The 27565-nt window shown below is 60.9% G+C and overlaps 2 protein-coding genes across 5 annotated transcripts in view; one reads left to right on the forward strand and one right to left on the reverse strand.

Moving 5' to 3' along the window:
* The first annotated feature begins 4628 nt into the window (after positions 1-4628).
* On the forward strand, positions 4629-13100 carry COMP (cartilage oligomeric matrix protein). Its single transcript, XM_030820379.1, has 19 exons — positions 4629-4752; positions 5008-5093; positions 5330-5381; positions 5825-5997; positions 6665-6802; positions 7046-7120; positions 7209-7367; positions 7445-7549; positions 7640-7747; positions 8267-8426; positions 9254-9372; positions 9613-9665; positions 9758-9939; positions 10054-10232; positions 10359-10407; positions 10791-10987; positions 11525-11697; positions 12680-12819; positions 12912-13100. Exons 1-19 carry the CDS (start codon positions 4674-4676, stop codon positions 12956-12958), a joined length of 2274 nt encoding a protein of 757 aa, XP_030676239.1. The 5' UTR covers positions 4629-4673; the 3' UTR covers positions 12959-13100.
* A 455-nt stretch (positions 13101-13555) lies between these two features.
* The window catches only part of CRTC1 (CREB regulated transcription coactivator 1), a 99653-nt gene continuing 85643 nt past the window's right edge, over positions 13556-27565 (reverse strand). For 2 of the 4 annotated variants that reach the window (XM_030820381.1, XM_030820380.1), the window contains 5 exons: positions 27223-27531; positions 24372-24476; positions 20914-21000; positions 20078-20258; positions 13556-18714 (listed from right to left, as the gene is read on the reverse strand). In XM_030820381.1, coding sequence (XP_030676241.1) covers positions 18503-18714; positions 20078-20258; positions 20914-21000; positions 24372-24476; positions 27223-27531 — 894 coding nt within the window. In that variant the 3' untranslated portion in view covers positions 13556-18502. The remainder of the gene's footprint in view (positions 18715-20077; positions 20259-20913; positions 21001-24371; positions 24477-27222; positions 27532-27565) is intronic. The other 2 variants (XM_030820383.1, XM_030820382.1) reach the window with 1 other exon arrangement.

Consider the following 27565-nt stretch of genomic DNA (forward strand, 5'->3'; position numbering starts at 1 on the left):
GCCGGGGCGCCCACACGTCTCCTGGCTGAGCAGGCGTCTGCCAGGAAGGGCCCTGGGGCCCCATCATGCAGGCACCCGTCCCTCTTCCCCAGCCTGGCCGGGCTCCTGGAACCACGGGGCCTGGTGTGGGGCTGGCTGGGGCGCCGGCCAGATACTCCGGCCAGGAGGTCCTGGGCCGAGAAGACATCCCAGCTAATGAGGGGCTCGGGCCAGCGAAATGCTGGATTCTGTTTCTGTGGCAAGGGCAGAGAGGGCGGGTATGAAGGGCTTGAGGGTCTTGCATGCCTCAGTTCTAATTCTGGCTGTGTGACCTCAGACCGTCTCCTCTCCTCTCTGAGTAAGATAGAAATAAGAACGATCTGAAGTATAAGCGACAGGCACAGGGTATAAATTTTTTTGTTTTGTTTTGTTTTTTTGAGACAAGGTCTCGCTCTGTCGCCCGGGCTGGAGTGCAGTGACGTGATCTTAGCTCACTGCAACCTCTGCCTCCCCAGTTCAAGTGATTCTCCTGCCTCAGCCTCCTGATTAGCTGGGATTACAGGCACGCGCCACCACGTCCAGCTAATTTTTGTATTTTTAGCAGAGATGGGGTTTCACGTTGGCCACGCTGGTCTCGAACTCCTGGCTTCAGGTGAACCGCCTGCCGTGGCCTCCCAAAGTGCTGGGATTATAGGTGTGAGCCACCACACTGGCCCACGGTGTGTAAATTCATATGGAATAAGCACGCTAGTAGCGCTGGAGCTGGGTGCTGGGCTGAAGGATTTCCATGGGTCAGCTCATTCAATCCTCTCAACAGTGATCATCCCCATTTTATGGGTGAGAAAACTGAAGCACAGAGAGGTTAAGTGACTTGTCTTAGGTCACACAGTAAGGCCATGCTCACCAATATTTGAACCCAGGCTATGTGGCCCCCTTCCCTGCCATATCAAGTACAGAGGTGGCAGGGGTTACTAGGATTAATATGATAATGTTGGCTGGGTGCAGTGACTGAAATCCCAGGGTTTTGAGAGGCCGAGGAAGGAGGATCCGTTGAGCCCAGGAGTTCGAGACCAGCCTGGGCAACATAGTAAGATCCCCATCTCTATTTTAAAAAAGAAAAAAAAATAGTAATGACATTACATTAATTATAAAAAACAGTAATGGCCGGGCGCGGTGGCTCACACCTGTAATCCCAGCACTTTGGGAGGCCGAGGCGGGTGGATCACCTGAGTTCAGGAGTTCGAGACCAACCTGGCCAACATGGTGAAACCCTGTCTCTACTAAAAATATAAAAAAATTAGCTGGGCGTGGTGGCAGGCGCCTGTAATCCCAGCTACTCGGGAAGCTGAAGCAGGGGAATCACCTGAACTCAGGAGGCGGAGGTTGCAGTGAGCTGAGATTGCACCATCGCACTCCAGCTGGGCGACAAAAGTGAGACTCCATCTCAAAAAAAAAAAAAAAAAAAGAATAGTAATGAACACGAATCATAGGGATGCTGTCCCAGCTCACCAAACCCTCCAACCTAACCTTTCTACACCAGTCCAGGCCCCTGGGTGGGAACCCCTCAGGCTCGGAGGGACAGAGCAAACCACAGACACTCACAGTCCCCAGGATCAGGGCTAGGCTGGAGGGTTTTCCGGAGAATATCAGCAGGGAAGGCTTCCTAGAGGAGGGGGCATTATAGCTGGACCTTGAAGGATGGAGGAGGTTGTACGAGGTGGTGGGAACGGCAGGTACAAAGGCCCAGAAGGACACCTAGAGCGAGTTATGCTGTAATGTGAGGCAAGTGTGGTGTGCACAGGAGGAGGGGACTGCTGCCTAGAAGGGGGATTTCAGGGCTGGCGAGATCCAGGAGGCAGGAGTGTGACCCCAGACAGCCCCTATCCGGGCCTCTGTTGTCCGATCTTGGGACACCCTCAGGAACTCCACCTTTGTAGTTCCCTCCGCCTGGAATGCTCTTCCCTTTAACTCCCCGTGGCCCAGCCATGGATAAGGCCACGTGTGTCCAGCCCCAGCACTGTGACCAGCCTGTAGCAGGGGCCTGGCTTCCATGTGCTCCTGTCCTAGCTGTGTGCAGCATATGCCAGCCCACAGGCCCCACTGGAGCTGTGGTTTTCCCGAGAATTCCAGCACTGCCGGGAGCGGCCCCCAGGTGTGCTGAAGGCCAAGGAAAACAGGAGGTGAGCTCATGGCCCCAATGCAGGCAGCAGGCAGGGCAGGCGCTATTGACAGGCTTCACTGGAAATGTTCTGGCTGGGACCGGCTGCTTCCACCCACACTCCACTTATAGGCCTGTCTCTCTTCATCCTCTGTGGCTCCCCATTACCCTCGGGAGAGCGCTGGAGCCCCACACCACCAGCACTGCCCTTTCACAGCTTCATCTCCTGCTTCTCACTGAGCCCCAAGAGCTTGTCACTTTGAGGTCAGTCCATCCAACGGGCCAGATTGGTTCCTGCCTCAGGGCCTTTGCCCATGCTGTTTCCTCTACCTGGAATGCCTTTCTGCTACCTCTGCCTGGCTGTGTCCTCCTTATCATCCGGTCCTCAGCTTGGCGGTCCCTCCTCCTCCAGAAGCCCGCCCTGACCCATCCCCTTTCAAACAGATCAATTTCCTGGGGGCTCCTACCATTGTCTGTGTTTCCCATCACAGCCATGAGCCCACTGGGCTCCCCATTTGAAGGAGAGACAGGGTCTGACTTCTTCACCCTGTGTGCCCATTGCCCAGCACAGGAGACATGACACACAACAGTCCTTGATGTTTGTGGAATAATTAATGTGTCTGGAAATGTCCCCACCTCCAAGCTTCACACGCTTCCCTCCACCAAAACTGCCCTCACCTTTTCCCTCTGCTGATCCAAGTCCTCCTTTTCTTTTATGTCTGTCTCCTTGCTACCTCCTCCAGGAAGCCCTCGGTGACTTCTCTGTAGGCTCCCCAGAAAACATATCTGGCTCTGAGTCTAGATTCACCCCTGCCCTCGGGCAGTGGCCTTAGGCCAGTCGCTTCGTCTCTCTGGGCCTCAGTTTCCCTGTCTATAGAATAGAGGCTGTGAGTACTGGAAGGTGGGAGTGGAGAGGGTTAACTGACTCCAGGAGGTTAAGGGGTTTTGTAGCTCCAGAGTGTGGCTGGCCAGTTAGCGGTAACTTTTATTTTTATTACAGGCTGTTCCCACAGCAGCTGGAGCAGAGTTTGGAAGGTATGGCACAGCCTGGACAAACAGAAGCCCCGGCCTCCACCCTCGGACCTCCCCTTGCTAGAGCGCTTTAACTTGCTCCCCCCCAGATGGGGGCCTCACACCCCATTGCACAGACTGGAAAACCAAGTGGGCCTGTCCCCTTGGACAGGGGGTGGGGCAAGATCCTGAATGCTGTCCCCTCCTCCACCAGCGGAGGGACCACGGGGAGGGGAGGGAACATCAGCAATGAGTTGGGTCGGAGGGAGTCAGTTGCAGCCCTCCAGCATTGGGGCCAGAAGCAGCCTCCTTGGACAGAGGCAAGAAAATTGAGAGTCCCCGGTCTCAACTGCCCCTCCCCTATTTTCCATTCATCATCATGATCATCATTATTTTTAATCATTAATTAATAATTATTAACTTATTACCTCCATTGTGCAAGGGAGGAAACTGAGGCACAGGCATAATTTACCCAGTTTTTTTTGTTTGTTTGTTTGATTTTTTTGAGACGGAGTCTGGCTTTGTCGCGCAGAGACTGGAGTGCAGTGGCGCAATCTCGGCTCACTGCAACCTCCACCTCCCAGGTTCAGGCGATTCTCTGCCTCAGCTTCCAGAGTAGCTAGGATTATAGGCGCCCACCACCACGCCTGGGTAATTTTTGTACTTTTAGTAGAGATGGGGTTTCACCATGTTGGCCAGGCTGGTCTCGAACTCCTGACCTCAGGTGATCTGCCCGCCTTGGCTTCCCAAAGTGCTGGGATTACAGGTGTGAGCCACCGTGCCCCGCAATTTACCCAGTTTTGAAGCACTTCAGGAGGAGTGGAGGGCCAGTCAGTCTGATCCATAGTGGGTGGGCCTATTTTTTCAGACACTGGTGACTCAGTTTCCCCAAGTGTGAGCTGAGGGCGTGGCCATGGAGCCTGCCTTGTTTGGAACCGGAACTCAGGTTTGGCATACAGCAAGCACTCAATCAATCAATCAATCAATGAGCTGAATGCTATGGCTGGAGCCTGTAATCCCAGTTATGTTGGGAGTATAGCTTGAGGCCAGGAGTTTGAGACTACTAGCCTGCACGACATAGCCAGACCTGGTCTCTAAAAATAAAAATAAAAATAAATTAGCTGGGTTTGGTGGTGCACGCTTGTAGTCCCAGCTACATGGGAGACTGAAGCAAGAGGATGCGATATAGCCACACCCCATCACACACACACACACACAGACGCACACACACAGTGAATGAAAGTGGGGGCAGTACCCCCTGACTCCCTGCCCCACCAGCTCTCTCCACAGACCCCGGGACTCAGTTTCCCCACCATGTCGGATTCAGCCGCGGGCGACTTCGCGGGGCATTCCGGGCGGGGACTTGAACGCAGGGGCCAGCGCCATCTGTTTACCTTGAGGCTGGGACGTTGGGCAGGGCTGTGGTGGGCCGTCCCTGGGGCCGGCCGTGCCTTGGGGATAAATAGGCCCCACGGACCTCGTGGGCGGTAGAAAGTGAGCAGCCACCCAGCTCCCCGCCACCGCCATGGCCCCCGAAACCGCCTGCGTTCTTCTGCTCACCCTGGCTGCCCTCGGCGCATCCGGACAGAGCCAGATCCCATTGGGTAAGCCGCGTTAGCACCCGCGCCGTGCCCACGACCCCACAACGGACTGTAGGACCCGTGAGAGGCCCGGGATCCAGGCTGTTTGGGGCTCACGGACTGTTCGTAGGGGACGTGCCGGGCGCAGAAAGCAGGTGGCGGGACCGAGACTAGAGGAGCGCAGTGGGGCGTCGGAGGTCCGGGTTCGCTGCGACGGTGGGAGTCGGTGGTGGGGTTCCCCTGCCCCATGACGCCTCACCCGGTCCCCTCTCGCCGCAGGCTCAGACTTGGGCCCGCAGATGCTTCGGGAACTGCAGGAAACCAACGCGGCGCTGCAGGACGTGCGGGAGCTGCTGCGGCAGCAGGTGCGGGGCCCGGATGTGGGGCAGGGAGTGCCAGGGAACGGAAGGGGGTCTCAGTTCCCAGCGAGGAGAGAGGAAGTACCCGAGAAGGTGGAGAGGAGATGGGGAGGGAAGGGGGTCGGCGGGTAGGGAGTCCTCGGCGAAAAGAGGCTGTGGAAACGGACCTCGGGGTAGAGACAGGGGAGACCCGAGGGACGAGGAGATGTTGGGACCCCACTGATTCCACCCCACCCCTTCAGGTCAGGGAGATCACGTTCCTGAAAAACACGGTGATGGAGTGTGACGCGTGCGGTGAGCGCGGCGGGGCGGTCGGGAGAGAGAAGAGACGAGAGACAGAGACACAGACACAGAGACAGTGAGCCAGGGAAAGCTGGGGAGGAAAACAGACGGAAGGAGATGGAGGCTGACGGAGAGGCGGAGAGACGAACGGGAATGGTGGGGGTAGAAACAGAGACAAAAAGAGACAGAGGCGGTGCGAGAGTTTTGGGGAAGTGAGAGACGACACGGGGCAGAAAAGCAGGACAGAGACTCAGAGAGAGACCGGGGAGACCCTGCGGTCAGAGCGCGCAGCCTCTGGGGCGGGATCGCGGAGAGCGCAGGATTTCGGGCCGCCCCGGGGCTGGGGGTGAGGGGGAAGGGGAAGCCTCCAGCCCCGGGGCGTGGCCATGATAGGCTCTGCCCCCGGGCGAGCCCCTGATCAGCCCCGCCCCTTCCCCCACTCTCCCCACCGGCAGGGATGCAGCAGTCAGTACGCACCGGCCTACCCAGCGTGCGGCCCCTGCTCCACTGCGCGCCCGGCTTCTGCTTCCCCGGCGTGGCCTGCATCCAGACGGAGAGCGGCGCGCGCTGCGGCCCCTGCCCCGCGGGCTTCACGGGCAACGGCTCGCACTGCACCGACGTCAACGAGGTGCGCTGGCCCCGACACTCCACCGCCCTGATGACTCCCTCTACCGCCCCCCAATCTCTCGCCGCCCGGGAGACCCCTTCCTCTACTGGGAGTGCTCGCCCCGACGAGCCTCTCACCTCTGGGGGCGCACGGCCAGACTATCTCCTTACCGCTGGGGAACGCCCAACCCAAGGACCATCCCCGTCACCACCCGGGATGCCCGCCCCCACAACCCCCTCCATAGCTACTGACGCCCTCCCCGACGACTCCCTCACCGCCAGGGGTGGTCCGCCCCAGCTACCGTCCTCGCCGCAGGGGATCGCCAGTCCCAACGACCCTTCAACAGCCAGGGAACGCACGCCCAGACCCCCCCGCCACCGCCGGGCACGCACGCCCCGACGACCCCTGCCCCCCTCTGCTGGGGATGCCCGCCCTCATGCTTCCTCGCCTCGCCCATGAGGGAACAGCCCGCTGGAGGCGCTCTCCTCTCCTCTCCCGGTGGCGCCCTTGCCGTCATCAAGGCAAAGTCGTGCCTGACCCCTGCGACAATTGCTTCCATCTCACGTGGCGAACGGCTCCAAGCACTGGCATATGGCCATTGAACTTTCCACATCCGAGACACTACGAGGTGCGGCCCCCAGGGCCCAGCTCGAAGCCCTCTGACCCTCTGTGGCCCCTCCTCCCCCAGTGCAACGCCCACCCCTGCTTCCCCCGAGTCCGCTGTATCAACACCAGCCCGGGGTTCCGCTGCGAGGCTTGCCCGCCGGGATACAGCGGCCCCACCCACGAGGGCGTGGGGCTGGCTTTCGCCAAGGCCAACAAGCAGGTGAGGGGTGTGGGGGCCCCATTTTTGCAGCAGAAGGGAAGGGGGCGTCCATTTTGTTTACCAGTAAACTCTTCCAGCCTCCTTCCAGCGGGAGGCGTGGGGAGAGGAGGGGTCCGCTGCGCCAGGGCTGATCGGTTTGGGGCAGGATGGAGGGGAGAGGCAGGATGCGGAGGAAGTGTGGAGGAGGTGGGAGGTCCAGGGGTGTCTGCATGGGGTGGTGACCTCTGAGTTCCCCTTCCCTAGGTTTGCACGGACATCAACGAGTGTGAGACCGGACAACATAACTGCGTCCCCAACTCCGTGTGCATCAACACCCGGGTAAGGCCCGCTGGGGAGGAAGAAAGGATCGCGGGAGGTGGGGCAAGCGGCGGGCGGCCTGCGCTGACCTCCGGCGGCTCGGGCGCAGGGCTCCTTCCAGTGCGGCCCGTGCCAGCCCGGCTTCGTGGGCGACCAGGCGTCCGGCTGCCAGCGGCGCGCACAGCGCTTCTGCCCCGACGGCTCGCCCAGCGAGTGCCACGAGCATGCAGACTGCGTCCTGGAGCGCGATGGCTCGCGGTCGTGCGTGGTGAGTGCGGGCGGGCTGGGCGTGAGGTGGGGTTGGGGGGCTGCCACTCCAGGGCACCCACTTACACTCTCCCGCAGTGTGCCGTCGGCTGGGCCGGCAACGGGATCCTCTGTGGTCGCGACACTGACCTGGACGGCTTCCCGGACGAGAAGCTGCGCTGCCCGGAGCGCCAGTGCCGTAAAGTGGGTGGGGGCGGAGCGGGGCGGGCCCGGGCAGGAGGGAGGGCGGGACTTCATGACCACGCCCCTCACACCTTCTGTGCCCGCCCCCAGGACAACTGCGTGACTGTGCCCAACTCAGGGCAGGAGGATGTGGACCGCGATGGCATCGGAGACGCCTGCGATCCGGATGCCGACGGGGACGGGGTCCCCAATGAAAAGGTAGATCTGCGGCTCGGCGCGATGGCTCACGCCTGTAATCCCAGCACTTTGGGAGGCCGAGGCGGACGGATCACGAGTTCGAGAGATGGAGACCATCCTGGCCAACATGGCGAAACCCCTCCTCTACTAAAAATACAAAAATTAGCCGGGCGTGGTGGTGCACGCCTGTAATCCCAGCTACTTGGGAGGCTGAGGCAGGAGAATCGCTTGAACGCAGGAGGCGGAGGTTGCAGTGAGCCGAGATCGCGCCACTGCACTCCAGCCTAGAGACAGAGCAAGACTCCGTCTCAAAAAAAAGAAAAAGAAAAAGAAAAGAAAAAAAAAGAAAAGGCAGAGCTGTGAGCGGGGCCTAGGGAAATGGGATGGGGCGTGGCTTGGATGAGGGGCGTGGCCTCCGTGGTCTAGGAGGGGCGAAAGGTTCCTTGAGGAGGAGACGGGACCTCGGAGATTTGGGAATTTGAGGAGTGTGACCTTTGCCGTCCCGACCTGATCTCACCCTTAACCCACCCTGTCATCCAGGACAACTGCCCGCTGGTGCGGAACCCAGACCAGCGCAACACGGACGAGGACAAGTGGGGCGATGCGTGCGACAACTGCCGGTCCCAGAAGAACGACGACCAAAAGGACACAGACCAGGACGGCCGGGGCGATGCGTGCGACGACGACATCGACGGCGACCGTGAGCTCGATGGGGGTTGGGGGGCGAGGAGAGGCGGCGTGCACCGAAGGGCGGGATTCGGCTCCGGGGCCGGGCTTGGCTGGTTTTGGAAGCTGGATAGGGTAAGCTGGACTAGGGTGCCCTGGACCAAAGACCATGGTGGCGCGCCAGAAAAATGCAAGCTAGGCTGCAAGGCCAGGAAAAAGGCAGGAATATTTGGAAGGGAAGGTGGTCCCTGTGTCAAATGCCGCAGGCAGGAATTAAGAGGACAGAGATTCGAGCCTGGGGTTTAGGACCTGGGAGGTGACAACTTTACAGATGGGGACATAGGGGCTCAGGGTGGCATACACGGGCACCCAGCTGAGCCACCCTGGGAGTGAGAGCCCGTCCCCCTCACTAGCCTTTCCTTGGATGGGACCATCCATTCTTAAAGTTCCTGTGGGCCGGACGCAGTGGCTCATGCCGGTAATTCCAGAACTTTGGGAAGCTGAGGCAGGTGGATCACGAGGTCAGGAGTTCGAGACCAGCCTGATCAACGTGGTGAAACTCCGTCTCTACTAAAAATACAAAAATTTGCTGGGCGTGGTGGTGCACACCTGTAATCCCAGCTACTCGGGAGGCTGAGGCAGGAGAATCATTTGAACCCGGGAGGTGGAGGTTGCAGTGAGCCGAGATCATGCCACTGCACTCCAGCCTGGGTGACACAATGAGACTGTCTCAAAAAAAAAAAAAAAAGCTTCTATGAAGTTGGGACTCTGTTCCAGGCCAGCCTCAGGCTGGTCTCATCCTAATGAAGTCATCCTGGCCTGGTCCCAATCTTGGGGCTCTGGTCCTGTGGATTTCTGCAGGGATCCGCAACCAGGCCGACAACTGCCCTAGGGTACCCAACTCAGACCAGAAGGACAGTGATGGCGATGGTATAGGGGATGCCTGTGACAATTGTCCCCAGAAGAGCAACCCGGATCAGGTGAGGGCAGGCCAGACTCCAGCTGGGTAAGCCCGCTGGGTGAACTGCAAGTTGGATTACCCAGCCCACAGCCCAGCTTAGAGCATTTCACACTGCCAGAGAAATGACCTCCCAGTCCGAGCAGCCTGGGGTGGGGGTTTCCTTGGGGTCACGAGGACCTTGGCTGTGCGGCTGGGTTGGGTGGGAGGCTTTCTGATTTCCTCTGTCTGATTGTGGACCCCCGCATGCTGCCCCCCGCAGGCGGATGTGGACCACGACTTTGTGGGAGATGCTTGTGACAGCGATCAAGACCAGTAAGGAGGCCACCCGGGGTGGGCGTCCGGGTAGCCTTTGACAAAACGCTCTGGAGAGCTCATTGTCTCTGGATCCCACCTATCCACTCTAGGGATGGAGACGGACATCAGGACTCTCGGGACAACTGTCCCACGGTGCCTAACAGCGCCCAGCAGGACTCAGACCACGATGGCCAGGGTGATGCCTGCGACGACGACGACGACAATGACGGAGTCCCTGACAGTCGGGACAACTGCCGCCTGGTGCCTAACCCCGGCCAGGAGGACGCGGACAGTACGGCGGGGGCGGGGCCTGTGGTGGGGGCAAGGCCAGTGGGGGCTCCTGGGGTGGGGTCTACGGTGGGCGGGCCCTGACCTGAGCCCACCAAGGGGGTCTCCCACCTCTCAGGGGACGGCGTGGGCGACGTGTGCCAGGACGACTTTGATGCAGACAAGGTGGTAGACAAGATCGACGTGTGTCCGGAGAACGCTGAAGTCACCCTCACCGACTTCCGGGCCTACCAGACAGTTGTGCTGGACCCGGAGGGTGACGCGCAGATTGACCCCAACTGGGTGGTGCTCAACCAGGTGGGAGCGGAGTCCACGTGGGGGGTGATGGGACCCTAGAACCCCCACAATGAGGCCTATGCTGAGGACGGGGTGCCTAGGGCTGTCACGGCCAGCCTGAGGCCCTCCTTTTTTTGACCCCATCAGGGAAGAGAGATCGTGCAGACAATGAACAGCGACCCAGGCCTGGCTGTGGGTGAGAAGCGGGGAGCAGCGCAATCCTGCACGGAGCTGGCTCAGGGAGAGGGGCCAGAGAAGGGGCGGGCTCGGGCTTAGAATGGGGGGGGCCAGAAGGGGGCGGGGCCAGAGGGGCGGGGTTATATTGGCGGGCCCGGGCTGAGAAGGCGCGGGGACCAGAGGAGGGGCGGGTTCGGGAAGGGCGGGGCCGAGTGGAGCTGGACTCTGGAGGGGCGTGGCCAATGGTAGATGGGGGCGTGGCTGAGTCTGGGCACCGTGAGTGGGGATGGTGCAGGTCTGCAGGGAGATCGGGACCCAGGGGGCAGGTTTGGATTCTGGGTGCCAGGTTCCCGGGGCTGGGGCTGGCGTTCGGAAAGGCCACTGCTCTCTCCCCATCCCTAGGTTACACTGCCTTCAATGGCGTGGACTTCGAGGGCACGTTCCATGTGAACACGGTCACGGATGACGACTATGCAGGCTTCATCTTTGGCTACCAGGACAGCTCCAGCTTCTACGTGGTCATGTGGAAGCAGATGGAGCAAACATACTGGCAGGCGAACCCCTTCCGTGCTGTGGCCGAGCCCGGCATCCAACTCAAGGTGCCAGGGCCGTCCGTGCCTGACCTCTGTGGTCCTCATGCCCTCCCATGCCTCTCCCTACAACCCTTTACAGCCCTTAGAGCCCCCCAGCCCCCCAGCCTCATACTATAGACCTCAGAGCTGTCCCAGCCCTCCTCTGGGCTCCTGCAGTCCCCAAATCCTCCCAGTCCCTTGCACAAGCTCTCAAACATTCTCAGGGCCCCCCAGTCTTCCTATGGACCCTAAACCCTCTCGCAGAGCCCTAAACTTTTCCTTAGTTTCCAAGTCCTTCTGCAGAGTCCCCCATCCTCCCAGACCCTGAACCTGTCCACAGACTCCCAAATCCTCTCACGAACCTGCAGACCACTGCTGCCCCCTATCACCCATCCACAAACTGCCATTTGGCCCCTGAAGAAGGCTTCCTTGTGGGTCTCTCATCCAGACCCCCCCCTCCCGGGCACCCACCACCTGCTGCTCCCAACTGTCTCTCCAGGAAGGTGTCTAGGGGGGCTCCGGTGGCCCGCGAGGTCTCTGACCACTTTTCCTGGGTATTGGCAGGCTGTGAAGTCTTCCACAGGCCCCGGGGAACAGCTGCGGAACGCTCTGTGGCATACAGGAGACACAGAGTCCCAGGTGCGGCTGCTGTGGAAGGACCCGCGAAACGTGGGTTGGAAGGACAAGAAGTCCTATCGTTGGTTCCTGCAGCACCGGCCCCAAGTGGGCTACATCAGGTGGGGACTCCACCCTCTGCGGTGCACTGGGCTGGGGACACGTAGGCCCAGGTCAGGCAGGGGCTGTGTGACCCTGGTCCCCTTATCTATACAATAGGAAAGATACAGGGCAGTTAGAATGAAATTATGCTGGTCCAGGCGCGGTGGCTCACACCTATAACCCCATCATTTTGGAAAGCCAAGATGGGAGGATCGCTTGAACCCAGGAGTTCGAGGCCAGCCTGGGTAACATAGTAAGACCCTGTCTCTACAAAAAAGAAAAAAATTAGGCCAGCCGCAGTGGCTCATGCCTGTAATCCCAATACTTTGGGAGGCCGAGGCGGATGGATCACCTGAGGTCCGGAGTTTGAGACCAGCCTGGCCAATATGTTGAAACCCCGTCTCTACTAAAAATACAAAAATTAGCCAGGTGTGGTGGCGGGGGCCTGTCATCCCGGCTACTCAGGAGGCTGAGGCAGAAGAATTGCTTGAACCTGGGAGGCGGATGTTGCAGTGAGCCGAGATCGTGCCATTGCACTCCAGCATGGATGACAAGAGTGAGACTCTGTCTCAAAAAAAAAAAAAATGCCAGGCATGGTGGCACATGCCCATGGTCCCAGCTACTAGGGAGACTGAGGTCAGTTGAGTCTGGGAGTTAAGGCAGCAGTAATTGCAGCACTGCACTCCAGCCTGGGTGACAGAGCGAGACCCTGGCCAGGACACAGCACACAGTGTGTATCCAGCTAGAAATGGGGCCTCACCCAGTCCATTTCTCAGTCTCCATTCCATGCTGCTAGCAAGCCCAGGTGCTCTGTTTAGCACCAACTATGTCCAGGGCCCTTGATGTCCACCACACCAGGAAACTGAGGCCCAGGGCAGAGGCCTCACTTGCTCCCAGTGCAGCCCAGTCAGGGGTACCCATCTTCCAGGGCTGGCCACTTGAAGCACTGAGAGGGAAGGGTCTGGCCCAGGTCCCCCACCCCTCACCATGTCTCACCCTCAGGGTGCGATTCTATGAGGGCCCTGAGCTGGTGGCTGACAGCAACGTGGTCTTGGACACAACCATGCGGGGTGGCCGCCTGGGGGTCTTCTGCTTCTCCCAGGAGAACATCATCTGGGCCAACCTACGTTACCGCTGCAATGGTGAGCCGAGGGCCGGCGGGCTGTGGGCGGGGAGTCTGCATACAGGCCCTGCCGGCCTTCTCAGCCCTCACCCACCCGCCCTCTCCCTGCAGACACCATCCCAGAGGACTATGAGACCCATCAGCTGCGGCGAGCCTAGGGACCAGGGTGAGGACCCGCCGGATGACAGCCACCCTCACCGCAGCTGGATGGGGGCTCTGCACCCAGCCCCAAGGGGTGGCCGTCCTGAGGGGGAAGCAAGAAGGGCTCAGAGAGGACAAAATAAAGTGTGTGTGCGGGGAGTGGCGGCTGTGGTTGTTGCTGCATGGAGACAGTAGGGATGGGCCTCTGAGGGAGGGTCGGGCCAGGGACCAAACCAAGGCCTCGGTGCTGCAGCTGCTGCTGAGTGCCAGTGGCTTGCCAGGGACTGTCCAACTGTGATTTGGGATTTGGGGAGGCCCCTGGGTCCGCCTCCACGACCCAACACCTCATGGTCACAGGCCTGGATGCCAGCCATGGAAGAGCTGAGACCCCTGATACGGTGTCCGCCCCAGGATTCTGGGGGGCAGGTTCGCAGTTGTCCCAGCTTTGTGGATCCCTTCCTTTGCCTGGTCTGGGGTGTGTGTGTGTGTGTGTGTGTGTGTGTGTGTGTGTGTGTGTGTTCGGAAGGGCTAAGGCACCTGCCAGTGCACGTGCCACGCCCATGTGTCATCCCTGAGGGAGGAGGGAGGGGCTCAGAAAAAAGAGGAAGAGCCAGTGACGAAAACGTTGGATTTTTATTACGTTTCATTACAAAGGATGCAAAGGTACAAAGACAAAAGCGGCCACGCCAGAGGATGGGGCAGGGACGGCCGAGTGTGCCCTGAGCCGCCTGCCCCCGCCCACTGTGGCCGCCCACAATCACGGCCCACGGGACGTCCGTGGCAGAGTATACATGCTGGGGTTGGGGGAGAGCCGCCTGGGCACAGAGGGGCACAGGCAGGAACAGGGCTCGGACCGGCGGGTTTGCATATATCAGTGGGGCCACCCAGCCCCTAGGGGACAGTTTCCTACTCGGGGCACGGCAGGGCCAGTGGACTTTGGCTACCAAAGCCCTCCCTCCCCAGGCCTGCTGGCCAAGGCCATGGCTAAGTCCCCTCCTGGGGGGCAGGAGGTCAGAAGTGCTTGATGGCTGGGCTGGGCAAGGGTTGCCCCCAGATTCCAGAACACTTCGAGATGGGGGCCATCCCCGGACCCCAACACATGCCACCTGTCCCTGGCTCCTGGGGGTGGGATGCTGGCCAGGAGCCCAGAGGGTGGATACAGCCTCTGGAATCGTCAGAGCCAGCACCACCCCAAGGCCCAGCCCCTGCCCCCCATCCTGCCCAGGAGGAGCCGGGGGCCCTGAGACCTGCAGGTCTGAGAAAGTGACAGGAGAGAAACTGAGGCTGGGATCACGAGGCACTCACTCTTGCCCCACCCATGCCCTCAGGAACTCCCCAGCACCCAGGCCTGGGGGTACAACTTACTCCACCTCCTGCTCCCAGGGGGAGAATGGTGTCTGTGGCCAGTGGGGGTGGGTAAACACATGTGCCACGCAGAAGGGTATGGGGTGCCTGACCCCTGCCTGGCCAGGACCCTGGAAGGCCAAGGGCCACAGGGAACAGGACACTTGGCTCAGGTGGAGCTGGCTGGGGAACGTCCCAGGGACTCCCAAATCACATGCTGCAAGACCCCTCAGGAAATGGAGGCCCCTGGCCCATGATGAATGGGGGTAGAAAGAAACCCAGGTGTCCATGTAGCCCCGGCAGGCCTAACAGGGTGAGTAAGGGGCCGAGTCTTGCCCCTGCTCTTAGGCTGTGTAGGGAAGGCTCTGGCGCCCGCACACCCTGGCCCAGAGCACCACATGCAGGTGACAGGCCAGGCCCAGGGGCACATCTGTGCCATCGGCTTTGTGGCCCTTGCTCTGAGAGCCCCTGCGTCCCACCCCCACACGGAAGGCCCCTCGGCCTCTGAGACGGCTCCATCGGGACCCAGTGAAGGTGATGGGAGCTGCTGTTTTCAGGGCGAGGTGACAAAGGACCCCCGAATACCGCTGGACCTTACTCCACCAGCCTCTCCCTGGTTGGAGGGCTCCTTGGAAATACAGAAAACTCAGGAAGCAGGTCGCAGCCCGAGTTTGGAAGGATGTTTGGTTAAAAACCAGCTCAAGGCCCACCTAAGGGAGGCACCAGAGCCCCCTCTAGGGACGGGTCCTGCCAAGGCTGGTCAGGCCTGGGATGCTGGGCAGAAGTGACTCACACCTGTAGCCCCAGAAGTTTGGGAGGCCAAGGAGGGAGGACTGCTTGAGCCCAGGAGTCCGAGACCAGCCTGGGCAACACAGCAAGACCCCATCTCTAAAAAATTAAATAGAAGCCACCCGGCCTGGCCCCCCATGGGCCTCTGGCAGGCTCCTGTCCCACCTGACCCGGCTCAGGCGAGGTCCCAGCTCACAGCCCCCAAGCCTGACATCCAAGCCCCAGCAGGAGGGATGGATGAACATGGGGGGCCCTCCTGGCTAGGGGTCCTCCCGGGAGCTTGGCCCCCTGAAGAAATCAGGCCAAACACACTGATGCCAACACTCTCCTCCCCAGAGCCGAAAACCCACAAGCAGGGCCCTGACAGGGGCAAAGAACCCTCTTCTCTGGAGGGCACAGAGAGAGGCTGAACTTGGGCTACACCCTCTGCCTGCAAGACTTGCCACCCTGGGGAGTGACGTCGGCGAAACAGGAAGGTGGGGACGCCACGCTCTCAGGAGGGAGAGCCCTGGCTGAACTTTGCCGTAGAGGACCGGTGTGCCCAGCAGAGGGTCTGCAGAAGCCATGAGCACATGGGTGCGTGGGGAGAGCAGCCTCTAACCCAGCGTAGACCAAGCATCCGGGCCTGACCAAGGACACAGACGGCGGGTCTATGTACACGCCGCAGCCTCCCCACGTGGGCCTGCCCCTCAGGAAGCGGCTCGTCAAATCACAGTATTTTCACATCACAAAGCAAAAGGCTGATTCCCTTAAGCTGTCTTGTTTCAGAAAGTCTTGGCAATTCAAGAATATGTAGTAGTGATATTTAAAAAAACCACATGTACGCACACACAAAAGGCCGTGATACAGACCCTGGGAGGCCCGCCCAGGTCCAGGAGGGGCATGAATCCTTCTGGAACACAGGGACGCCTGGCTGCTGGCTCCTGGCTGGGCCCCAGGGACTCGTGTGGGCCCCACTTTCCCTGGCAAGCTCGGACCTTGGTCCACCAGGTTCTCATTGGAAGAAGAACTCCATAATGGACCAAGGTCGTCACGTTAACACAATGTCACTGTGAATCTGGCTTCAGGATGCTGAAAATGGGCCACGGGCCCTGGATGCTCCGAGGTGGGCATCCCTCCTCTCCTGTCTACACCGAAGACCAGGGGACAAGCAGTGGCGCCCGTCGGAGGCTGGACGGATGGGGAATGAGGTTTCCTAGCGTGGTCCTCAATGCCTTCTTTTGAAAACCGCATCCAGGCGGGTTGCTTGTAATTTTATTAAGGCCATTTTTTTTTAAAGTCCTACATACAAGTCTAATGGTAATCAAACTCTCCTATGTACATGTAGTTTTTCTTAAAAAAAAAAAAAAAAAAAAAGTCCCACTGTCTGCCCCCAGCCTCCGTCATGGTGAGAGAAAGGGACCTTGACCTGGACAGACCGACAGTGTACCCCCCGCACCTTGGAACAAGACGGCAGCAGGAGCAACGTGACCAGGGAGCCTTCTCCTATGAGTGGCCACTTGGCTGCTCAGACACATGCCACAGGCATTGCCGGGCAAAGAGAAAGAGGGATGGTTGCTAGGATCAAACCCAGCTCTGAGGACAGAAGCCAGGGTGCCCAGGACCCCAGTGAAAGCAGCGGCCATGACACCACAAATAAACAGACTCAGCAGAAGGCGCTGGCCAGGCAGGCAGGGGCGAGCGAGAGCCGCAATGCAGTTTTGGGGAGATCAGAACAGCGGTTCCTATTCCAAGAACAGCAGAAAACAAAGCCAGCCCTGATGCCTCCGTTGCAAGGCCCGTGGTATGGAGGGTCCAGGACAGCTCCCAAGTACCCTGTCACCCTGGTCTTGGAGGTGCTCCTGAAACCTGCCACTAAAACGCACACTGCTGTGTGTCTCCAAGGCCACCTGCCACGACCCAGAGCTGCCAAGAAGGGGTGGCCAGCAGACCACGCTGCCCAAAAGAGGGGGCGTGGGCTAGGAGCCAGAGGGTCAGGTGGAGAGGGGATGAAATGCCAGCTCCACCCAGGTTCTCAGGGAGGACCGTGGTCCTCGTCTCAGGGACCCTCGCTCCCTGCCAGTCCCCCACACTCTTGGGGCAGAGGGGTCTCAGGCTGCTACTGGTCATGGCATCTTCGCACACACACTCTAAGGACTAGCAGGCACCTCTGGGAGAGGCCAGCGGGGCTGGGTCTTCGAGAGACCCTCAATAAAAGCCAAGGCCCCTTCCCGGAAGTCTGTTCTGTGACCCTGGCAGAGGCACCTCTGCCTACCGTGAGCTCCTGACAATTCCCTGCCCGGCCCGACCAGCCCTTTTGTTTTGAGATAACTTGGGGTGAAACCCAAAAGCCAGACTCACTGCTTAGACTCAGGTGGGTGGCGGGCTGCTTTGGGGCGCATGGCCTCCATTTCCAGTTAGCTTAAAAAATAGGTGAAGTTGGATTTCTGAAATAAAAACATGCTCTCAGGCAAGTTTTGGTTTAAAAGATTAAGCGACTCATCTACAACCAAAATGTAAATAGAAACTAAAAGGAAAAAAAAACACAATGAAACTCCCCTGGCCACCTCTGCCTGTACCTTAAATTAACAGCATCTATGACAGGACCGGTGACCACAGTGCAGGACAGGAGGAACCACGGATTGTAAAGCCCCAAGAGGTAACCCCTGCCTCCGCGTGCGACCCCTCACGGGGCCTTCCGGTCACTTCTCGGCAAAGGTGGCCACCAATGGGCCTGCCTGGGGTAAGGCGGGGCTTCGAGGGGATGGAGACAGGGCGAGGAGGGTCGTGGGGGGTCCACTGCCCTGAATGCTCTGTCCACTCTGCGCCTGCCCCGGTGGACGCCAGGGCTCTGTGTGTGCTCAGAAATATAAAAGACAGCCGTCAAAATAGTGTTTATTTCACTTTGCGTCTGCCCCGCGCTCTGGCGCCTCCTCCCTGGGGCGGCGTGGGGCTCACTCTCTACCTGACCACGGGCTGGGGATGGCGGATGGGTTGGGGGACCGGGAACCAAGGAAGGCAGTGAGAGCTGGACAAACAGTCGGAAAATGCGCCACGGCCCACAGCCCTGGCGGACCATGCGCGCCCCTCCCCTGAGCCTGCCCGCCACACCGGGAGCTGACATTTCCCGCATCTTACAGGGGACGGCTCAGGCCCCGGGGCTGGGAGCGAGGGAGCCAGTGCAGGGAGGGTCTGCAGGGGCGGGGGGCTCACGGCCTCCGATCCCAGCCCTGCCCTGGGCGGGCGGGTGGGTGGACGGCCCTGCTCGCGGCCTCGCGATTGGGCTTCGCGGGAGGTGGACAACCGGGGGCGGGCTGGCGGGGGGCGCTTGGCGGCATTGCAAGCTCAGAATCACAAGCTCGGCCGTTGGCGAGGGACGGAGCGCAGCCGTCCCCGGGCTGGGGAGGCGCCGTCGGGACGGCTGAGCGGCAGGGTGCCGGCGTGCCCGCTCACAGGCGGTCCATCCGGAAGGTGTCCTCGGTGGCTGGGTCGGCCAGAACCATGTCGGGGTCGTTGAGCATGTGCAGTCCGTCGAGGGTCAGGGGGTCGATCTTGAGTTCGTCCAGGGGAAACTGGCTGTCGGAGTCGAAGCTGACATCGCCGACCCCAGCCAGAGAGCTGGTCAGTTCTTTAGAGAGGCTGGGGGGGGACTCTCCTGTCACTGGGGGATGGGGTGGGGACAAAAGGCACTGCTTAGCCCTGGCTCCATCGCTCGCATCCATGCGTCGGACCAGGCATGCCCACCGGGTGACTCTGTTCCCTGGGTTTGCTGGCAATGTCTGGGGACATTCCAGCTGTCATGACTTGGGGAGGGGCCAGCACACGAGATGCTGCTCAGCACCCTACAGTGCCTGGACCCCAGAGGCCAGTCTGGCCCCAGATGTCAGCTCCAGGTGTCAGAGGCACCAAGGAGAAGCCTTGGGCCAAGGGCTGCGTCACTGACGCACGTCAGCGTGACCTGGCGGGAGCGGGGACCTCCCCGGCTCTGCCATGAGGTCTGCTCAGCACGAGTCACTGAGAAGCAGGCTGGAGTGACCGTGGCGACCCAGCTGCTGATAGGGCTGGAGGGAATCCTCAGTTTCCCCACAAAGACCCGGGTTCAAACCTAGGCTTCCACCTACACTCAGTTTCCAGGTCTGAGAAATGGGTCTGAAAGGCCCTGTCTTTCTGGGCTCTTGAGGCCATTGCGGGGGTCAGATTCTGATTCTTCTCCTGAGTCTGAGGCTGGCGCGTCCACCCCTGAATTTCTGGCCAGCTGCTGCCTACACCCGTGGGGTGGGAAGGAGGTGCTGGATTCTGCACTCAGAGCCCAGGCCACAGTGGGGGGCACTAAATACGGACACTTCCAGCCTGGAAGAGGCCAGTGAGGACTGCCAAGGGGGGCATCACCCTCAATCCGGCAGCCCTGACTCATAAGGGAATTGCCTTCTTCAGCAGGGAGACAGGGTCTGGGTGGCCGTGGGAGGGTCTGGGTTCTGTGCTAGATGGAGCCAGGTCTTCCTGATACGTGCCATGCAGGACGGGGCTGGCTTGTCCCCAGGAGCCCAGGCGCCATGCTCAGACTGCTTGGGTGCAGTTGTCACGGTGCATCACGGCCCTGACCTGTTAGCTGGCTGCCCGGGCTGGGCTCACCAGACAGGGCCCACCCCACAGCCGTCCCTAAGCCTGGTGCACATTCAGCTGACAGGTCAGTGGCCTGGGCAGTGGGCACCGTGTACCTGGCTGCTTGACCTTTACTCGGGCTGCTCAGCCAGACAGGAGGCCGCCGAGAGGGGAGAGTGACCGTCTCTATCCTATGAACGGGATGTCTGGTCCAGGGGCATCTCCCTGGCCTGGCCTGGCCCGAAGCCCAGGAGTGAGTCAAATTTGGGGGAGATGGGGTGTGGCCTCCTCGGGCCCCTACCAAGCTTGGGTCACAGCCCCAGCCCTGTCAACCCTCCTGCTGCAGACAGCAGTCACTGGCTATCTCCACACGGGCTGAGGCCCCTTGGGGCGCCGCACACGCGCCCCCGGCCTGGCCTCACCTGTGAGGATGATGTTGGGGATGCCACTGTGGCTGGCGTATCCCAGCTGCTGCGAGTCCGGCAGGCTCCCGTGGCTGCCCGTGAGGCCCATCATGGCCGCCTGCGAGTAGTTGAGTGTGGAGCCCGGGCTGTACAGGCTACTGGAGCTGATGGCGTTCTCCATCATGTTGAACTGCTCCAGCTGGGAAGGGAGGCACATCGGGCTGTGAGGGCCACCGCGGGCCTACCCGGCTGGCCACCCCAGGCCCCCTGGCTGCTGTGGCTGGCCTGCCGGCAGCTGGGGACTCTGTCCCTGCAGGATGCTCGGCACCCAGGCTGCCAAGCACGAACCCCGCTCCGCCCGCCACCTGGGGCCTCCCCGCCACCCTGGAGACTGGCTGGATGAATGGATGAATGGATGAGCAAATGAGTGAGCAGCTCCAGGCTGCCACCAAGCCCCCTGAATGCCCCCGATCCTGGACTCCACGCAAAGCCAGCACGACCTCCCGGCAAACCCGCGTGCACGGTCCATGCCGAGGCGCCGCGTCCACAGCCACGGTCCCATCCCTGTCTGGCCCGGTGTTTGCTGCCTGCCCCTCCTCACCCTCTGCCCTCGGCCTCCACTCTGTGGGCGGGCACAGATGCCAGGGGAGGCAGCGCTAGGCCACCCCCGCCGGGGACTCAGCCTCCGTAGCCCGCAGATGGGATGGGGCGGGGGCCAAGGGGCAAAGCCGAGGGGCAGGCAGGGGCCCCCCGAGCACGTGCAGCTCTGACTCGCAAGGCCCGGGTCCCAGCAAGGGTCCCAGCAAGCATCTGTCCTGGGCACCGGCTGGCTGGCAGCCTGGGCGCCCGCTCACCTGGTGGGACAGAGCATTGGCCTGCCTGGCTGCCATCTGCTGCTCATAGTACGCGTCCCCAAACACGCTGCCCAGGGTGGAAGTGTGCTGCAGACAGAAGAGAGGCCTGCTGTGGTCACGGCCCGAGGCCAGGCGGGAAGTCGGCACCTCCCAAGCCCGGCTGGAAGACAAGAGGCCCCTGGAACCTCCCAGACGGCGCCTGGGACGGCAAGAGGCTGATGATGATGCTTATTTTGGGGTTCCAGAAGTGCCCCCAATCCTGGATGACTTTTTTCCACCACCTGCCCCTGGGAGGCCTCTGCAACCCAAAAGCCCCTTCTCAAGGCCCCATCCCCATCTCCTCTCCTCAAGCCTGGGTAAGGGAGCCTCCGTTTCCATCACAGGGAAGTTGGGGGCCACAGGGATGAGGAACCCCCACCCAACAGGCCCCAGAGGAGAACCTGTCACCGGGGCCAAGGCGGGCAGTGCCCAGACGTTACATTCAGGACAGAAAGTGCACTTGGTGACTCCTGACAGAAGACAAAGGACACGACGCAGGCCACGTACATGGACAGGATGGGCGCGCAGAGCCAGCCACCAGCTGAGAGAGCACAGGGCAAGCACAGGGAGAGCTCCTGCCCAGGACTGCCGGCCTGCGGGATCCGGGGCCCTACTCCTGCTATCTGAGGCCAGCAGGGCTCTCAGAGGCAGGGTGACAGGGGCTGTCCCTGTGACAGGAGCAGGGGGCTAGGGGACCTTATGGGTGGTGGAGACGCTAGAAAGGAGACACTTGGAGCCCGTGCCCAAGAGATGGTGGGATGAGGCCTGGTTGGGGTGTGGAGGCGAGGAGAGGGTGGCTGTGGACGAGGCCTCGGGAACCCCAGCTGCAGTGTGACCTTGCAGCTGCCAGAGGCCTGGCAGCATCCAGGGGGCTGGGAGCTCTGGCTGGTGTCCCCAGGAAGCCACTGCTCCACAGCCATTCTCAGAGCTATAGCTAAAGGCATGTGCCCTGTAAGGCATCCAGGTGAATGTCTCCACAGACCCGAGGCCCTGGCCCTCTCCCTTGGAGCTCCCCATCTGAGCTTTGTTCTAGAGCAATCCCCTTTGTTCCAGGAAGATCCCAACGCCTGAGTCTCTGGCCTCAATCCCAGAGAGGGGCCGGCCACAAACCCACCGGCTGCTCCTGGTGGTCAGTGGGCAGACACCAGAGACAGACACGCTCACCCTGGGGCGAGGGGGCTTGTGAGGTTGGACATCCCACTCAAACACCAGAGAAGAGGTAAAAAGATGAGCCAAGGAAGGGAAGGCCAGCACGTGTGGCAAAAATGCTATCTTGGCCCTAAAAATCAACGGCTTCGGGTTTTGGCAACAAGGACCGCAAGCTTGGGCTTGGTTTGCCCGAGGCGAGGGAGGCAGGAAATAGGTAATGTCCTGGCTGCCGTAGAGCTGGTCCCAAGCTGGGTCTGTCCTGGGGCTCGGGGTGTGGGGTGAGACCAGGCTTCCAGGACAGCGCCTGATCCTGTCCCTGTGGGCTTGGGCTCAAAAAGGCCTGGCATACACAGGGGAACACAGGCTGAGATTTCCCTGTGAGCCTGCCATGAGGGCTTGCCAGAAAGGTGAGCTTGAAGTCGGGAGAGAGTCACAAACTGGACCAAATGGTAGCTGCCTGCGGCCCAGGGCCTGGCTGGGGTGCACACAGTGCCTACTCAAGGCAGGGCACAGCAGGTGTGGGGTGGTCTGGGCCTGTGGGACCGATGGGTGAGTGCTCGGAGACCCAGTGCAGAGGGAAGGCAGGTCTGGGCTCCACCTAGAACCATCTGCCCGAGAGCCCCATACTGATGTCCCTACACCTCCATGAGCCGCCTGCCTCCCGCATCAGCACACGACGGACACCAGACACACAGACATGGGCTTGACAACACTGCCATCTGCTCGCTGCCCAGCAGACTAACCCGCTTTGGCTTGGGGCCCAAAAATTCACCAACCATTCCAGCGACTCTCTCCTGAGAGAAACTGGCTCGACCCCTAATTCCTGTCCTGTCCTGTCACACACGCAAAAGGGACCTCACTCAGGAACCAGCCCCACCTAGGCTGCCCACCTGGGACAGGCCTCACCTGCCGCTTCTCCAGCCCCTCCAGCCCCATCCCCAACAGCACCACCACACGACGAGACCAGACACGCTGCCAGAGCCCGAGAGCTCAGAGAGCCGGTGCGGGCAGACCAAGCATGCGCAGACACCAGGCTGACCCCCGTGCCTCCCCGAGACCACTGCTGCCCACCAACTCGTCTCCAGAACACAGGGCTACAGGCAGTGGTCCCAGATGGCCCTTGGCTGATGGGGCAGATGTCCCTATACACGTGTGAGAGCTGGAGATGGGGGCAGAGGGGCTTCACTGTCCTTGTCTGTGGCGCTCACAGTTTGCCCTGGGACAAGAGAGTCCGACCTCAGCCCTGGAGGGGCGACTCTTCTATCTAGCTGGGAAGTAGGACGAGAGCATCCCCTCTACAAGGGACAGGGATGGCTTCAGGGCCCTGGGCACAGCAGTGGCTGCTAGGGGCTTCTCAGCTTGGTGAAATTTCGGGGTTGAGATGGTCCCAGGATAGTGGGGTTCTGGGGAGGCTCTGCTGCCAGGGTAAAAAAAGTTGGGGGCTGGATGTTGGCCTTGTGGGCACCCCTTCTCCCGGACAAATGTTCTAGATGGAATGTGGGGTCTACTGGCCACACCTGATGTCCAAGTAAAACACGAGGAGGCTGAGTGGCGAACCAGGCTGGCTGCTTCCACCGGCCAGGCAGAACGAAGGGGCATTCCGAGGAACCTGAACCTGGGAGGGGCTGGGGCATCAGCAAGCCAGGGTCCTACGGTGCTGAGTGCAGCAGGAAAACCCAGGGCTGATGGGTGAGGTCTGAGGCCGGACTCAGTCTCCCGTCTGTGGAATGGGGACAAGGGCCCTGAGACACTGCAGAGCGGCTCAGAGAAGCCTCCTGGGCCAGTGGTTCTGGAGAAACACAGCAGCCTACGGGGTGAAGGGGAAAGCAGGGCTGCAGAGTCAGCGCCTTCCCTGTGGACGGGCCAGCCATCTCAGCTGCACCCCCAAATCGGGGGGGCCCCTAAAGCTCCAGCTCACGCTCTGGGTGGCACACTGGGTGTGGAGGGCATTGTCCCTGGGCCACTCAATGCGGACATCCAGGCAGGGCCACCGCAGGGCCACAGCCATCGCTAACGTCACTAACGCACACCCCCACCTAGTGTTCAGCAGAGGCAGGCTCTGGCGGCTCCTGGGAAGGGGCCTGTGGGGTTCCTGCCCTGGTGCAGCCTGGTGGGTGCACAGCTCAGGTCCGATGGCATGGACGGGATGGGATGTATGAGGACATGCATGAGGAGCGATGCATGAGGACAGACAATGGGCAGGGAACACACGGGGCATGAACAAGACGAGTGTGGAGCCCACAGGCCAAGGGGGAGGCGGCGCCCCTTACTTGCGGGGAGCTCCCCGGGGAGAAGCCTTGATTGGAGACTGGCGAGGTGGGAGACTGGTTGGCCGGGGAGCCGGCGCTAGTGCGGTACTGCTGCAGAGCCGGCGCCTGCGATGACAGACAGGTCAGCACGCCGCAGCCCAGCTGCCCAAGCCCGGGTTCCAGTCCCTGCTTCCCGGGAGCAACCTCATCAGCCCCCAGGCAGGTCCCCCCACCCCTCACACCTTGGTGATGGTCGCCACCCCACTGGTAGGCAGAGGAGCCTGGACACCTGCAGGAAAGGTGGGTCCCTGAGCCCTTGGGGGAGCTGCCCCCAAACCCAGGAAGGAACGGCGGGGAGGGTGAAGAACTGCCCTCCTTCTTGGAGCTACAGGAGGGTGATCAGAGAGTTGGCCCTGACTCAGCAAGCTCAGAGCCAGATAGCAACGTGTGCACTCTCATGCACGCACACCCACACAGAGACACACCCACGCGTACATGTATCCACACTAGAATACACATACCCACACATGCACACCCACACAGACACATGCACACACACCCACAGACACACGGACACCCCCACACACGTGCACATATCCACACATGAATGTACATACCCACGCATGCACACCCACACACGCACACACACGCATACTCACACCCACAAATGCACACACAGCTGCACACATCCACACACAAACGTACACACCCACAAATACACACAGGCACACAAATGTACACACCCACGCATGCACACCCACACCCGCATGCACACCCACACCCACATGCACACACACCCACACATGTACACACCCACGCATGCACACCCACACCCACATGCATACCCACCCACACATGTACACACCCACACATGCACACCCACACCCACATGCACACACCCACGCATGTACACACCCACATGCACACATGCACATATATTCACACACCAAAATGTACACACCGTGTGCACACACCCACACACGCACACATATCCACACACAAATGTCCACACATCCACATGCATGCACACCCATGCAGGTGCACACCACACACACCTGCACCCACCCACTTGTGCACACCCACAAGCCACACACACCCCCACATGGGCAGGGAAAACCCAAGGCTGCCTCCTGTTCCCTGCTCTCCCTCACTGTGTGCCCTGGGCAGGTCCCCTGGCTCTCTAAGCCCCTAAGTCTGCAGCCCAGCAGGTCTGGCCCGCCTCTGGGGGTGGGGACTGAGTGAAGGCCATCTTGCTGGTAACCCAGGCTCCTAGCATGGCGCAGTCAGTATCCCTGCCCTGCTGCAGGACAAACCTGCCTGGGTTATGCCATCTGAGACCTGCAAGGGGCAGTCACTTCCTCCACCTGATCGAGGGACGAAAGGCCGGGGTATCTCACTGCTATGACCCAGACCTTTCAGAGGCAGGTTGGGCCAGGCCAGGCCCTGGATTCAGACCACACTCTTGTCCTAGCACGGCCCAGCCATGCTGTGTGCCTGCAGACAACTTGCCTGACCTGTCTGAGCCCGTCACTGAATGAGGCCCAGCCTGACCGGTCCAAGGCCTTTAACTGCTGTCTCCCCCATGTCCTTGGTGGTGCCTTCTGGGCAGTTTGGGGTAGGGCTTGAGTCCAGGTGGGACGGGGTGGGGTAGGGCGGGGGATGGCGGTGAGCTCGCCTGCGTGGGTGACGGAGGTGCCAGCACTGTTACTTAGGGATGACTGACTTGGGCCTTCCTGGAGTTGGAAAGGACAAAGGGATCAAAGGGAGATTCTCATTTGGGTGAGTCTGTGCAGAAACTCAGAGTCCCCCCTCCACCCCAGGAGGCTAGAAGTCCTTGAAGTGGGGGCAGGAAGCCGTCTTTCTTGTGGGGGGGGGGTGCTGGGCATGGACAGCCTGACCCAAGAGCCCTAGAGGGGCCGTCCCTGCACCTGGCCCAGACACTCTGTGCCTCCAAGAACCACCCAGCTCCAAGGCGAGGCCCCACCTTGAGAGCCTCCCCCAGGACCTGCTCTGTTTCCACCAAAGGAAGGACTTGGGCACTCTTCCACCCAGGGGCCGTGGGTGGTCCCCTCCGTGAGGTCAGAGCAACTTGGGAACATGGGTCTCTACCCGCAGGCTCACCTGCCTGTCCCGCCCAGCTCAGGCGGCTGTTCTTTGCAGAGCACACAATGTTTGGAGGACATTTAGCCTGGGGCTGGCAGCTGGGGTCAAGTGGGAGGACTCATTGTGCCCCGAACACAAGTCCCTGTTTCCCTGGATGTAGCCCAATGCAGCTGTTTCCCACCCAGCCCGCACCACTGGAGCAAGCAGGTGGTCTGGACAGTCAGGAAGGTTTGTGGGTACGGGGTCAAAGCCCAGCCTTTGTCTGCCTGAGCTGGCCCTGGGCAGAAGGTCCAACGGTCTGAGCTGCAGCCCCCAGCCCTGGGCCCCAGGCGCTGTGCCCAACGGGCTGCCGCCTCTCGGGCTGGCCTCGTCTTTCCTTCTCTGATAAGCTCATGTCACCCCCGGCCCCCCACCTGCGCCCTGGCCCTGAGAACGCTGTACACTTCTTGCCTCCTAGGAAGCCTGGCTTCAGGTGGGAGGGGCCAGAGAGGCCAAGAGGGGGTGCTCGGCAGTTAAACATGGGGTGGCCCACCTTGGGTGGAGTCTGGGGCCAGCCACCTGCTCATGCCTCAGTTTCTCCATCTCTACGGGGAGTAACAGTCTCAGTTTGATTCCAAGGGGTAGCCCCGTGGAGAGCTGGGCCTGGGCAGTGTTCGCTGGGGTCCTGACCCCTGGCCCATGCAGCAGATAACCCGACTGTTCTGTAGCCCCCGGGCTGTCCTCCACAAGACCCCCAGCCAGGCCCCAAGGGACCCTACCCTGGGCTTACCGAGGCGATGTCGATCCCCATCGATGGCTGGCCAGGGTTCTCTGAGGGGGACTGGGGGAGAGAGGACGGTACCGTGACCGCAAGCGGGGGCGGCTGTGGCCCACGAGTCAGGCTGGCGCTGGGCAACAGGGGGCCGCCGGGGGGCAGGCGGACGGGTGCCTGTGGGGGTGGCGGGGGTGGTGGCTGCTGGGATGCGGGCGGAGGCGGCGGCGGGGGCTGGGGCTGCGGCGGTGGCTGCTGGGAGCCCGCCTGGGTGAAGAAGGCGTAGGGCAGCTGCTGCTCCAGAGACAGGGCGTCCATGGCTACGGCCTGCAGGAGAGGAGAGTGTCAGGCAGGGCGGGCC

The sequence above is a fragment of the Nomascus leucogenys genome, chromosome 10 (genome assembly GCF_006542625.1).
Source record: "Nomascus leucogenys isolate Asia chromosome 10, Asia_NLE_v1, whole genome shotgun sequence".
In the NCBI taxonomy this organism is placed as follows: domain Eukaryota; kingdom Metazoa; phylum Chordata; class Mammalia; order Primates; family Hylobatidae; genus Nomascus; species Nomascus leucogenys.